The sequence below is a fragment of the Phyllostomus discolor genome, chromosome 2 (assembly GCF_004126475.2).
Source record: "Phyllostomus discolor isolate MPI-MPIP mPhyDis1 chromosome 2, mPhyDis1.pri.v3, whole genome shotgun sequence".
NCBI classification, from domain to species: Eukaryota; Metazoa; Chordata; class Mammalia; order Chiroptera; family Phyllostomidae; genus Phyllostomus; species Phyllostomus discolor.
In genome coordinates this window covers 40,713,026-40,725,514 of record NC_040904.2, presented here as the reverse complement: position 1 = coordinate 40,725,514, position 12,489 = coordinate 40,713,026, and the positions used below count along the sequence as shown (strand labels likewise).

Below are 12,489 nucleotides of genomic sequence, written 5' to 3'. Positions count from 1 at the left end.
TTGACCCCTAGAACAGAACTACTAGATATGGTATTTGCAAAATCAAAAATTTTGGTTTCAACAACAAATCCACTGAAATAAACTTGTCTGTAAAGCTAAAGAGAAAAGAGCAAATGCATAACATCCCAAGAAGGTACAGGCCTCTGTGCTGGACACATAAATCATACCGTGGCCATGGCGTGTTAGGAAAAAAATAGAAATGTTAATGCAGTAATGGTTCTTCCAGCCTGCTCCAAACTTGGAGGTCTCCCTCTCTGCAGAGGACTCCTATGCCTTAGAGCTGCAAGGCTAAAGGCAGGGTCTGAACAACTAGGTTTGATAAAATATAAATGTACTGTCCCACTGAGACACCATTTATTAACTTTTTTCTGAAGGATAAAACCAAATCCTTGCTCTGGGTATTTGGAGTAATGAGGACCCAACTTGCTGGGGAAGGAGGAGTTCGGGTGGGGCATGAGGAGCAGCTCCTCTAGGGCTCACAGCACAAGTGGGAGAGTTAAAAGTTGACAGAGGAAGAAGACACCAAGGTGAGCGTCTGCAGTGGCACTAACAGGAAGCCATACTGCACTGAAGTTGTTCCCAGCTTACATCCAAAAAAAAAACCCCAATGTGAAACTGCACTGTCAAAGGTAAAAACCTTTCACAGTCATGGATTATTATTTTTCTAAAAGACATGGTTTTTCTTCAGGATACGTTTCTCCTGATAAACTACATTATACATGAGGACTTAGCGTTCCAGGCTAACCCACGGAAGCCCATCCCATGGAGCTGAACGTGAGTACGAATAACAGCCCTGAACCGAACAGAGTTCCCCCTAACGGGGCCAGCGCACACCCACGCCCGAGGCATCCACTTTAGGGCATGGAGAGCCTCCTGCAGAATAACCAAGTACAGCGTGTCTCTTTGGCAAAGCCAAGACCTTATAAATCCCACTTCACCCTTTTCTCAGAGGGCTCCCTCCCACTAAATCCCACTAACGAGACAGGTAGCAATAAGTCACATTTAATGGGCAGCCATGATTGCAACTGTGCACAGTGGGTATGACAGAGGGGACCAAGGCCCAGAGACATTCAGTAAAATTAAGGTACTTGCTGAAGTCATATTGCCACTAAGTAGTAAAAGGGTGGGGGGATTTGGACCCAGGCCAGTCTGATCCACCCCCCTCCACCCTGCCCTGCCACATGCTGCCTGGAGCAACTGAGAAACAGATGCCCTACTGGCGGCAGAAGCCAGGTAGGGGGCTGTCAGCAAGCACACGCCATCGTGGGGGCCTGGGGAAAAAAGCAGTTCCTTCTTTTTTTTTTTTTTTGGTCAAGCTGTCTTATTCCAAGCAAATAAAAGGGTCGAGCAAAGGACAGCCAAGCCACTCAAGTAAGTAGCTTGTGCCAGGGGCTCTGTCTGCCAGGCTGCCCTGCAGGGGAGGACAAGGGCTTCAGCAGGTCCTGCCAGCTCCACTCCCCATGCTCCAAAAGGCAGCTGAAGACCCTGGGAGGTGGCTGCTCCAGGCTAACAGCTCCCTGGCAAGACCCACGGTACTGGGCTCCGGACACTGCGGAAGTAGTTACAGGTTTGGTGACCCCACAGTCCACCCGCCCTCATCAGCTTGTGTCCAGTCAGTGGATCTGTCCATGGTCCCACTTGGCTGGCGGGAGCCTAGGGAGACAGCCCACACAAACTGAGGCTCCTTCCAAAGCCTCAGGCTGCAGCCCAGAGGCAGGACCTGCCCGAATGGCATGTCCAAAGGAGCAATGCAGCAGTTGTTCCCAAAGGATATAATGTATCCCTGCTCCCTGCCCCATTCCTTATCTTCAGGACCCTATGTTCTCTTTCCTTCAGGCCAATCAACCCACTAATCCCACTAACAGACCGCCAAATATATTTCTAAGAGCTGCTGGGGACAGAGATATCTATGTCCAGGTCACCACTTTACAGCCACACCCGAAGCATTAACCAGGACAAAAAAAAAAAAAAAAAAGCAACACTTGGTTTGATTAGGACACAGCTCTCATAATTGCAACTCAAGGACCATCAACCTCTTGGTCAATCACCCATGGAGTTCACATGGGGCAAATTCTCCCTAGAGTGATTTTATTTCATGAAACAGTCAAATCTATATGCATTCCATCTATAACTACTTATGCAGCATCATTATCTATTCAAATTTCTAACTCCAGGAAAAAATACTGCCCAGACTCCTGAGTTTCTCTGAAAGTTGAGCCAATCAGTGGGAGGGCAGGAGGCCTGTACTTGTGGCTGCTTCCTCTACAACTTGGAGAGAAAAGGTCCCAGGTCCCAGGAGCAAGGAGGTGGGGCCCTGGGTCCTTCCAATGGAAAGGTTATTCACAAATCCTGGGTCTCGCCAGACTCTGCGACCCAAACCCTGACCTCGGAGCTCCACTCTAGTCCCCAATTTCCCCAGTGGGCATACAGGACTTGCCCACTTGCATTTGACCATCTGACCTTCCCCATTTACGTCTTTGACTCACTCCATGTCCCAAGCTACAAGGTGTGAGGTCGCCTTCAACTCCTCTGCTCACTGCACAGTCTGTCACTAAGTTGGGTCATACCATTCATGAACATTTCCACTGAGTTTATTCCTACCTCCCAGCCACGTCGACCCTCACTGGCACCACGCTAAAGAAAGCACACACCTTCCAATGTTACAAGAGACTCCTAGGTGAATTCCTATTCCAGGCCTCCCTGCTCCCAACCAACCAGTCCTCATTCCACTTCCAGGATGGCCACACCAAATAACCACGGTCCTCACGCTGTTCCCTTGCCACACTGTTTAAAACTTAAATATCCCCGCTGTGCTTCAGGGTCTAGCTTCATGACACGTCAGGGCTAAGTCCCCTCTCTGTCAATATCAGTCTTAGAGCAAGTCCTTGAACAGGCTACGTAACCTCTGACTCTTAGTTCCCTCATCTGTAAAACAGGGCAGCACATAGAAGTACCCAGTGCAGTGTTTCACTCATGACGGAGACTCAGACTTGGCGCTTAGGCTCCCCTGCTGTGAAAGAAAGATCCACGTCATATCCTCCCTTCCCCAGGGTCCTCTGTTTCCCTCCTAAATACCCTCGCCCGCCCCACCACCTACAGCACCGAGCGCAGTGCTGGGTGTATAGTAGGCTCTACCTAAGTATGTATACTTACTAATAAATACAAAACAAGTATTTTATTTTCCATGTTATCACAAGAAGCACATACTGCGCACCTCAAGCAACATCTCCAATCTCGTGGCTTGTTCAGATTCATTGAATTCTTGTCATGGCTGCACTGTCCTGCTCGAACCCTAAAACTTGGCGGTCTTGTTCACATCTTCCCTGTGCACGGGGACAAGGGGAGTCCTCAACTGATGCCCCATAACACTGCACGTCAGCCGCGGCACAGAGGCCTGGGCTATGTCCACAGGGACCAGCCCTCTGTCACCTCCCTGAGGGACACCATGTGTGGCAGCTTCTACCAAGATCCCTTGGAGCACCTAGAATCACAACACACAAAACACTCGGCTAATACCCAGGACATCGTTCCCTGGCTTTTCAGGGGTCAAGTTTATGGCTTGTCAGATAACATGATAAAATTAAAAAAACACACAATATTGGCTGTTTTTAGTAACAATTTTTAGTAATTTTTATGCCAGAATACATGGTGATGGTTTTGTAAAAATAGGGAAACAGAAAGGATCCAGCCTACTAAACACAGGATCACAAATGGCAGGCTTTTCCATCCTCCACTCTTGTCCCTTTAACTCTCAAAGACCTCAGCTATTCCAGGTCTTCAGCAATCAGTATCCTAACCATGACAGAGATGTACAAAGTGCTTTGAAAGTACAGGACAATAAATGTCTAACTCAGCTGGGGCACGGGGAGGGGGGATCACAGAGAACACCTGAGCTGCTGTTTAAGGACCCGTAGGGTTTTACCTGCTTGGGGTGATGGGTGGGGAGAAGGCATTCCAGGCTGACCTTGGAGCATCTGAGAACACTGCACCCTCTGGGCCAAAGGGAGTGCAACCAGGTGGCAGGGGCTAAGTGATGACCCTGGCCAGGAAAGTTGGGTCAGCATGTGCTATATTAGAACAGCCTGTTTGGTGCCACTGAAAATCTCTAGGCAGGGAAATGACATGAAAAGACCCATGTTTCAGAAGGACAACGGACAATACAATGTGACAGACAAGAAGGGCAGCAAGGTGGTGGGTTACGAGATTTCCACAAGAGTCCAGGCAGGAAATGATGAGGGCCTGACCCTCGGCAGCAGGGAAGGAGGGAGGGGGCTATGCAGGAACCCGGGAACCTGGTCACTGGTTGGATGCGATGTAAAAGAAAGGGAGGAGCACCTGGGGTCCTTGCAGCATGCTTCACAATAGCCACAAGGTGGAAGCAACTCAAGTGTCCACCCACAGACAAACGGGCAAACAAACCGTGCTATACACATACACTGGAATATCATTCTGCTTTAAAGGGGAAGGAAATTCCAACACATGATACAACACGTGAACCTTACAAATGTTACGGTAAGTGCAATACGTCAGTCATGAAAGGACAAACCCTACATGATCTCACTTATATAAGACACCTACCGCAGACAATTCATGGAGACAACGCAGAATTGTGCTTGCCAAGGGCTGGCGGGGTGAGGGGGCGGGGAATGGGAGTTATTGTTGACAAGGACAATATTTCAGTTTTGCAAGATGAAAAGAGTTCTGGACATGGACGGTGGTGACAGCTGCACTACAATGTGAAACTATCCTTGATACCACCGAACCACACACCTCAAAATGGTTAAGAAGGTCAACTTTACATTATGTGCATTTTACACAATTGTTTTAAAGGTGAGGGAGGGACACTGGGTGACCCTGGGCATCTCCCAGTCAGGGCACTAAATGGTGGTGGCACCTTATGTGAGCTCCAGGCCGCAGGAAGAGCAGTGCAGGGAGTAAACACAGAATTCAGAATTGCACAGATGTTCAGATTCAATATCAGCTGTGATGACAAACTTTCTCGCTCCCTGACATGATCAGCACCGTATGGTACATCCCAGAACTCTAAAAATGATACAACTTTAAAGGTAATTAACAAGTGCCAAAAAGAGACAGCTAGCAACTTCTGGATTACTAGTTTGGAAAAGGAGGACTCCAGGGAGCCCAGGGCAGACTACACACACACATCAATTTCACTCCTTTCTGAAGCCCAAATAAAAGAACAGTAAAGGGATTTTTGGAGAAAACATAAACCATAGCAACAAAATCTGGAACCTGGATGGCAGATGGGTAAGTGCTAAAAAGACTAAGACAAGCTGACAAAGCTAAATGCTAAGTCTGTAGCAGGGAAAGCCAAGACAAACTCTGATTGACACTCCAGAATTCCCAAAAGACTCCACAGCTGACAGCCCCAGGTAACTCTGGAAGTTGGGGTACAACAGGGACCAAAACAAGGGTCGGAAATCTGTCCAGATAGCAGTCAGAGCCCCAGAGCCCTCCCACACTCCAGGCGTCCCTCCCCGACCAGCAAACTGCTAGCGATTTGTTCCAACGCAGGTGAAAACGAAGGACTCAGGTCCGTGGGACACTAGGCTCAGTTAAGGATAGGGGTTCCCTCCCAAGTACACAGGGACTTGGAGATGGAGGGGTAACATATGTGTATTGGTCCAGCATTAGTCCGGAAATACAAACTATCCTGGGTATTTCAGGCAGGAAGGGATTTAGTACCAGGCTTGGAGGCATATAGGGATTTAGTACCAGGCTTGGAGGCATATAAAATCATGGGAAGAGCTATGACAGCCAAGGTCAGAGAAACCACCACTCATGTTCAGGAAATCAAGATCCACAAGCCTCACAAAACACTGCACAAGTGATCCCAGCCTCCCCTCGACCGAGGTGGCTTTGAGGTCCCACAAGAACTAGGAAAATCCCCTGTCTGCCACGTGTGCCACAGCTGCATTAGCCATCGAGGCTTCTTCTCTTTGCCTCCGACTCTCTCACTGGCAGATTCAGAACCAGCAGCCTGCCGTCAAAGGTGTCCAGGTTCCCAGCCGCCACGGCAGAACAGGGACAGGGTGGAGAACCAGAGGACAATACCCAGCCAGTACCAATATGCGGGTGCGGAGGCTGCCTCGTCCTCCTCTCCCACTCGGCTCCCTGGGTACTGGCAGGCAGGCTTTCACTTTGCAAGCAAGAGCTGACAGAAGTCTCCTAACCAGTGGTCAAAGGGAAAAAATCATGATGCTCAATGTTAAGGTTCCCCAAAGAAAAGGTCCGGCCAGATCACACTCCAGTGAAGCTCACAGCAAAAAGAATAAAGACTTCTCACCTCTGAAAGAGCTAACAATTCCTGTCCAAGTAGCTGCAAATCTTTTCAAAAGGAGTCGCACATTCTACATTTTGCTTCATAACAAGAATGTATGAGACACATGATATTTCTGGTTGAGCTAAGGTTCATGACCAATTAATTATTCAACCACCACAAATGTGAAAAAGTGAACCCATAGAAGCCACAGTGCAAATGGGTTTGGCACTGGAGGGGCCAGCTGCATTTTTCTGCATAAACTCTAGAACTTTGGTTTCCAAAGTATGACCTGGGCACCCTGTGATGCCCCCTAAGGCTGTTCCAGTAATCTGCAATGCCAACCTGCTTTCGCAACACACACTCATTCGCCCTTTCCAAACCCGTTCTCTCACGAGCACACAGTGGCATTTTTCAATCTTCGGGACACCTGATGACATCACCACTTGCAGAGCTAATGGAATGGAAGTTGTTTTCAATTTTTTTGCCTTAATTCTAAGATGGTAACTATCGGTAGACAGAAACCACATAACAGCGCTTTGGGGTCTTCAAAAATACTTGTAAGGGGCCAAAGAGTTTGAGGGACACTGCCATAAAACCACCTTTTAGTCAGCGGCCAGGGAGCTTTGGCTATGTGAAACTAATTAGACTTAGTTTAGGTTTACATCTTCAAAGAAAAAAATCTGTACTTCCTAAATTTTACTTTACTATCTTATATCAGTTCCTGTTTATCCATCAGGATCACAATGTTTCCCCATAGATCCTAAATTAAATGATTTCCCCTTCCAAGTAAGCACTGGGATGGCAAGTCTCACTGCGTGACGTCGGCACACACGGTAACACAACAGCCGAAAGCAGACTGTGCCGGGACTCAGACACGTACACACCAGCGATCACAGCAGCTCCACACAGGACAGCCACAAGGAGGAGACAGCCCAGAAGTCCATCAGCAGAGGAACACGTAGACAAAGTGCAGTGCACACCTGCACTGGAACAGCATTCGAGCTTAAAAGGGAAGGAAGTTCTGATACACACTACAGCATGGATGCACCGTGAGGATACGCTAAGTGAAATAAGCCAGACACAAAAGGACAAACACTGTGTGACCTCACTTACATGGGGGACCTGGAATAGGGACAGAAAACAGAAAGGTGGTTACAGGGTGTGGCAAAAAGGAGCTTGTTATAAATAACAACGTAGCCTTTCTCACTTAGGAAATTCCAAGAGCTTTGGGAGTTCTGTGCTGGGAACAAAGACCAAGTATCCATTCCTTATTATAAATCACAATATCACAGAAGGATTTACTAAGCCCCTAATAAGAAGTTTTCCTACAAGTAAATGACCTCAAAGCCTTTCCCAAAGGATAGCTACACCAGCCACTCCCATGAGCGCCCCCCCCACCCCATCCAGCTGAGTTTGGCAAAGACCCCCAGGAAAGCAGAGAACCAACAGTGAGTGACATCTCAACATCACCAAGAGACCTGAGCTTTGGAGAATGCAGGGGTGGGGGGACTCCTTTTTACAAAAAAGGTGCTGATTGACACTGGGAGGAAAGAGGAGGTATGGGAGCACTGACTGTGCTGGTCTCACGCCCTCTCAGGCCACCTTTTGGTGTGGAGAGCTGTTTGCCCCAGCAGGTGGGGCCTGACGACCTAGCCTCCCCTCGCCAGGATCGCTCCCGTCTCAGCTGCTGCTGGCATCTCAGCTGCTGCTGGCGGCAGGGATTCTCAGCCTCTCCAGCACAAATACCACCCTGGGAGAGTGAGGGCTTTCCTTCCTCCCCTTTGTCACTATTCCCTTGGACGTCTTCCACTTCTGTCCCCTGGGATACCTTTCCAAAATAAACTGCCCGGGCCTCAGCCCTGGTCTCCATCTTTCAGTTGACTCCAGCGAGGACAAGGCATAAGATGAGCTCTCCACCCCAGACGGGGGGGAGAGGCGTACAGGCACAACAGTGGCCCAGCTCCTCCCATACCTAATGCTTCGTATGAGGCTTCACACACAGTCGATGTTTAAAACTACCAGTTACATGGGTAGAAGAAAAGAAAATAATGGCAAATCATGGAAGACAGACTATAACTAACTGCTATCGTGTATGACGCAGCCGCAAAGTAACAATGGAGGCTTCAGAGGAAAGGACAAAATCTGAAGCAGAAAGGGAACGATAAGGTAGACCCCTGAGAGAGGATCAAGAAAAGGAAGGTGGTCCTGAAAAAGGAAATGACTCTCACACGCTAAGGACCCACTGACTAGGCCACCTGGAGCTGGCAACTGGAAACTGAGGGGAAATGAGACTGAGTGTACTGCGATGGGTGAGGGTTAGACAACACCAGGGGATGGGAACAGATTTTGCATGGTGGTCCTTGAAGACTTGTGAGCAGAGGTGCGAACCAATTTCCCCACTAAACCACACCAAGCTTTCCACATAAGCCCTGACAACCAAACCCTCAGGCTTACAACCATGATTGACTCCATCCCTTTCTTTTCTTGCTACATGAGTATCAGCTGGCCAGGCACACTTAGCATATTAATTTATTCCATCTACAAAACAACTCCGTGAGGTAGGTTCTATTATTAGCCCCATTTTACAGATGGGGAAACTGAGGCACATAGAAGTTACATAGCTGGGTGACAGAGCGAGGATTCTGCCTATCTGGCTCTCTCTTTCATATCCCCCCCCCCCCGCCTCCACAATCAATGAAGTCACCACATTCTCCATAATCCCACATGACTCCTTTCCCAAACTTTCCCATATGTTGTGTCCTTACCAATTTCCAAACCTAAAACCTCATGTAATTCATACATTTCCTAGACATGCATTGAGTTCCTGTCATATGTACCAGACGCTGGGCAGGCTGCTGAGGACACAATGATGCACAGCCCCCACTCTCCGGGAAGGTCACATTACAGACCTTGCGAGATGAACCAAGTCCTGGAGAGGAGAACCTACAGGTGAGGGTGGCAAACAGGGCCTGGGGTGAAACCAAATTGGCAGGTGAAAAAACAAATTTTCACTTATCCCAGAAGAAATGTTACTAAGTGTCCCTGCTAAGTGCTAAGCCCTAGAAAGTGAGAAGGAAGAAAGGACAGGAACACTGAAATGAGTATCCTGCCACCCCACTCACTGCTCACACCCCCAAAGGTGCTCACAACATGCCTATGAGAGACACATGATAAAAACCAATCAGTTCAGTCTTGCTCTAACACCACTTCAAATCGCATGACTTTCAGTAGCTTTCCAGAACTGTCCACAGGTATACAAAATCAAGATCCTGTTCCAGGTATTCAGGGACCCCATCTTCTACTCTCTACCTGGCTCTGACTCATTTCTTGTTAAAGCAATCTTTTCCTTCCAATACATTCCAAGCACATAAGAAAATAACATCCACACTTTATGTGTTCACACATGTGATTGACCTTGCTTAGAATGTCAGTCTCCTTTATTTCTATCTGTCTTCATCGATGACCTTTTTCAAAAGTATCCAAAGCTAGGATGACTATTTTTGTCACTCAGACGGTTTTGGCCTTTTCTCTACAACAGTCCTATGGTCATTATGGATTAAAGTTTCCAGCATGTATGGAACCGATGAATTTTGTTCTGTGTGGTTCTTTCAGCCATGCCCATGTGAGTTGGCACGTGGTAGGTGCACAAGAAATCTTGTTGGATTCATGATGAAGTGTTAAGTACCATATGGAAAGATCTCATATTATTACGCACTGTGCTTTAGTAAAACTTGTTATAAAACCTTCCTTCTCTTCTTCCCCGAAACAGATAATGAAATATACTGATTCATCAACCTTGTAAATAAGCCCAGTCTTCCCCCAAGGAACTACTATGACATGAATGAAATCATCATTTTACACTGGACAGGATGCTGCTAGAATAGTGTTTGTCACACAGGAAACTCCCAATAACTATCTATCTGTACAGGTGAATTAAAACTGTCACCTTTTTCACACCTGCTATACAGTATATAATGAGGTAAAGGTTTCTGATAAAAAAATTTTAAAAATATATTTGAAGGTCAACCCAGATCTAACACAGAAAAAGTAGCTTTACCCACTTGACATACTGTGCTCTCCACTGTACTAGGCCACTTTTTCCTTCCCGGCGTTCACAACCTGTTTGTTGTTTAAGTGAGGACAATCATCCTTCTGCACCCTTAGGAGCTATTAGCAGGAACCTGGCCAACACTGGACCCAAAAATCAGAAAATGGCACTGTGAAATACTTTCTGGATAACAGAATTTAATGCCATTGGTGACAGTCATTTTAAATGGTGTGATCACAATATTCTAACTAAATACAACCATTTCATTCCACTCTACATAGACTTTTTTAAAGAAAAAATATGTAATAAACGAATAAATGAGATTTTTATCCCCCAAATGATCTAGAATTAGCATAAAACAAACACTAAATGTCACGGGGAGGGCACTAATTTTGGCACTCCGGTGAATGCCAAACAACACGCTTTGAAGTAGCCAAATAACCCACGAGAGAAAAAAAGATTACTTTGGAAAATTTACCACTCGTTGGGTTGGGTTTTTTCCTCCAACAATACTCGGCATGATACGAATACAATATGTCAGACTACTGTGAACCCTGCCTCAGCCCCTCCAATCCATGCACCTCCCGGTTGTACTGAGATCTGCGGGTGACACATGAAACCTAAAGTGGGTGGATAAAAATAACCTGGTCCTCAGAAAGGCATGATAAACGCCAGACAGCTGAGTCACTTTGAAGCCCATTTTGACTCCTGAAAGGGACATTCATCCTCCTTTTCCTTCTCATACATACACATACAACCTGGTGAAAACCACCATCGAAGCCCTGGGTGGAAGTCAGGCATCAGTCTTAACTTCCCCCTCCGGTCTCTGAGGTCACTACACGAGATTGAACTTTCAATAATTTATACTAGTGCATTTCAGTCCAAGTGACTCACTTAAATGGGGTAAGGGTACATGTTTAAGGAAACCATAATAATCCAGGAGACTCCCATTTCTGTTGTCCGAGTAGACGTACCAGAAGGTTTCTTCTTACATTCTTACGGGAAGATAAGAAGTGAAGAGAAATGGGAAGTGAAGGAAGCAAAGCTCAGAGAGGAAATTAAGGTTGCCCTGGAGTGGGAATCCCTGGGCAAAGCAAATGGTCCAAGAGAAGGGCCGTGGGCGTCGGCGGGGAACAATCCCGTCCACCTACGCGCCCTCCGCTCACGCCCCAGGGAGGACGCAAGCCCCCTGCAGCACGCAGTTCCGACCGGGGAACTCTTCCACTCGCTCTTTCCTAGGCGGCGGAGCTCTAGGCAGGCGGGAGGTAGCGGAGGCCCTGTCAGCCTAGGAAGCTGGCGGAGCCAACCCCCTGGCGACCCAATCTTGGGCTGCAGGCAGCGCCGAGTACCCAGCAGGCACTCGCCGAGTGCTCGCCGAACTGCAGCACCCCTGAGCCAACTCCGCCGCCCGGCGGAGGAGGTCCCCGGCTGCCGCTGCGCATCTTCTCCTCCCGCTTCACGTGCCGCCGAGTTCCCCGGCTCGCAGCCGCCCCAGGCCGCCGCCGCCGGACCCTCCCCCGAGGCGCCGGGAGCGCCGCCGAGCCCCGCTTACCGGCGAGTCGTAGGAGAAGGCGCATTCGTTCTTGTAGACCCTGTCCCCGGACCTGGGCACGCGGATCGTGGGCATGTGGGGCACCAGCAGCTCGCCGATGTCTCCTGCAGCCATCTTCCTGCTGCCGCTGCCGCCCGGCACGCCGAACAGGGCGCCCCGGCGCTGCATGGCCGCGGCGCTCACCGGAGCCGAGCCGAGCCGGGCCGGCGTGCTGGGTCTGCCCGCGGCGGCGGCGGGCTGCGCGGGCGACGCGAGCGGAGCCGGGGCGGGCAGGGAGAGCGGGCCGCGGGGCGGGCGCGGGCACCGGGGGCCTGGGGCCGGCGGGCGGGGCGGGGGGTGGGGGACGCAGCTATTTTTAATCCAATGGCGAATCGCGGGCCCAGCTGCAGCGTCAGGCGGGGCTCTGGGGAGGGCCAGCCGCAGCGCGACGGGGTGGGGGCGCTGGAGAGGGGCCCCGGGCCGGGCCGGGCTCGGCCGCGGCGGAGGGCGGAGGGCGAGCCCCGGGGGCGTCGGCTTGGGAACCCGGTGCGGGCGAGGGACGGTTCTTGCCCACGCGGGCGGCCGGCGGTGGGGCACCACCTCGGAGTTTTTTACCCTAGATCGTTA

At 49.4% G+C, this 12,489-nt stretch overlaps 1 protein-coding gene across 1 annotated transcript in view; it reads right to left on the bottom strand.

The window, feature by feature from the left end:
* USP13 (ubiquitin specific peptidase 13) overlaps nucleotides 1–12,143 on the bottom strand; it is a 103,230-nt gene extending 91,087 nt beyond the window's left edge. Inside the window, exon 1 of the mRNA XM_028505063.2 lies at nucleotides 11,884–12,143. Within this exon, the coding sequence (XP_028360864.1) occupies nucleotides 11,884–12,051 (168 nt within the window). The 5' untranslated portion in view covers nucleotides 12,052–12,143. The remainder of the gene's footprint in view (nucleotides 1–11,883) is intronic.
* Nucleotides 12,144–12,489: the final 346 nt, after the last annotated feature.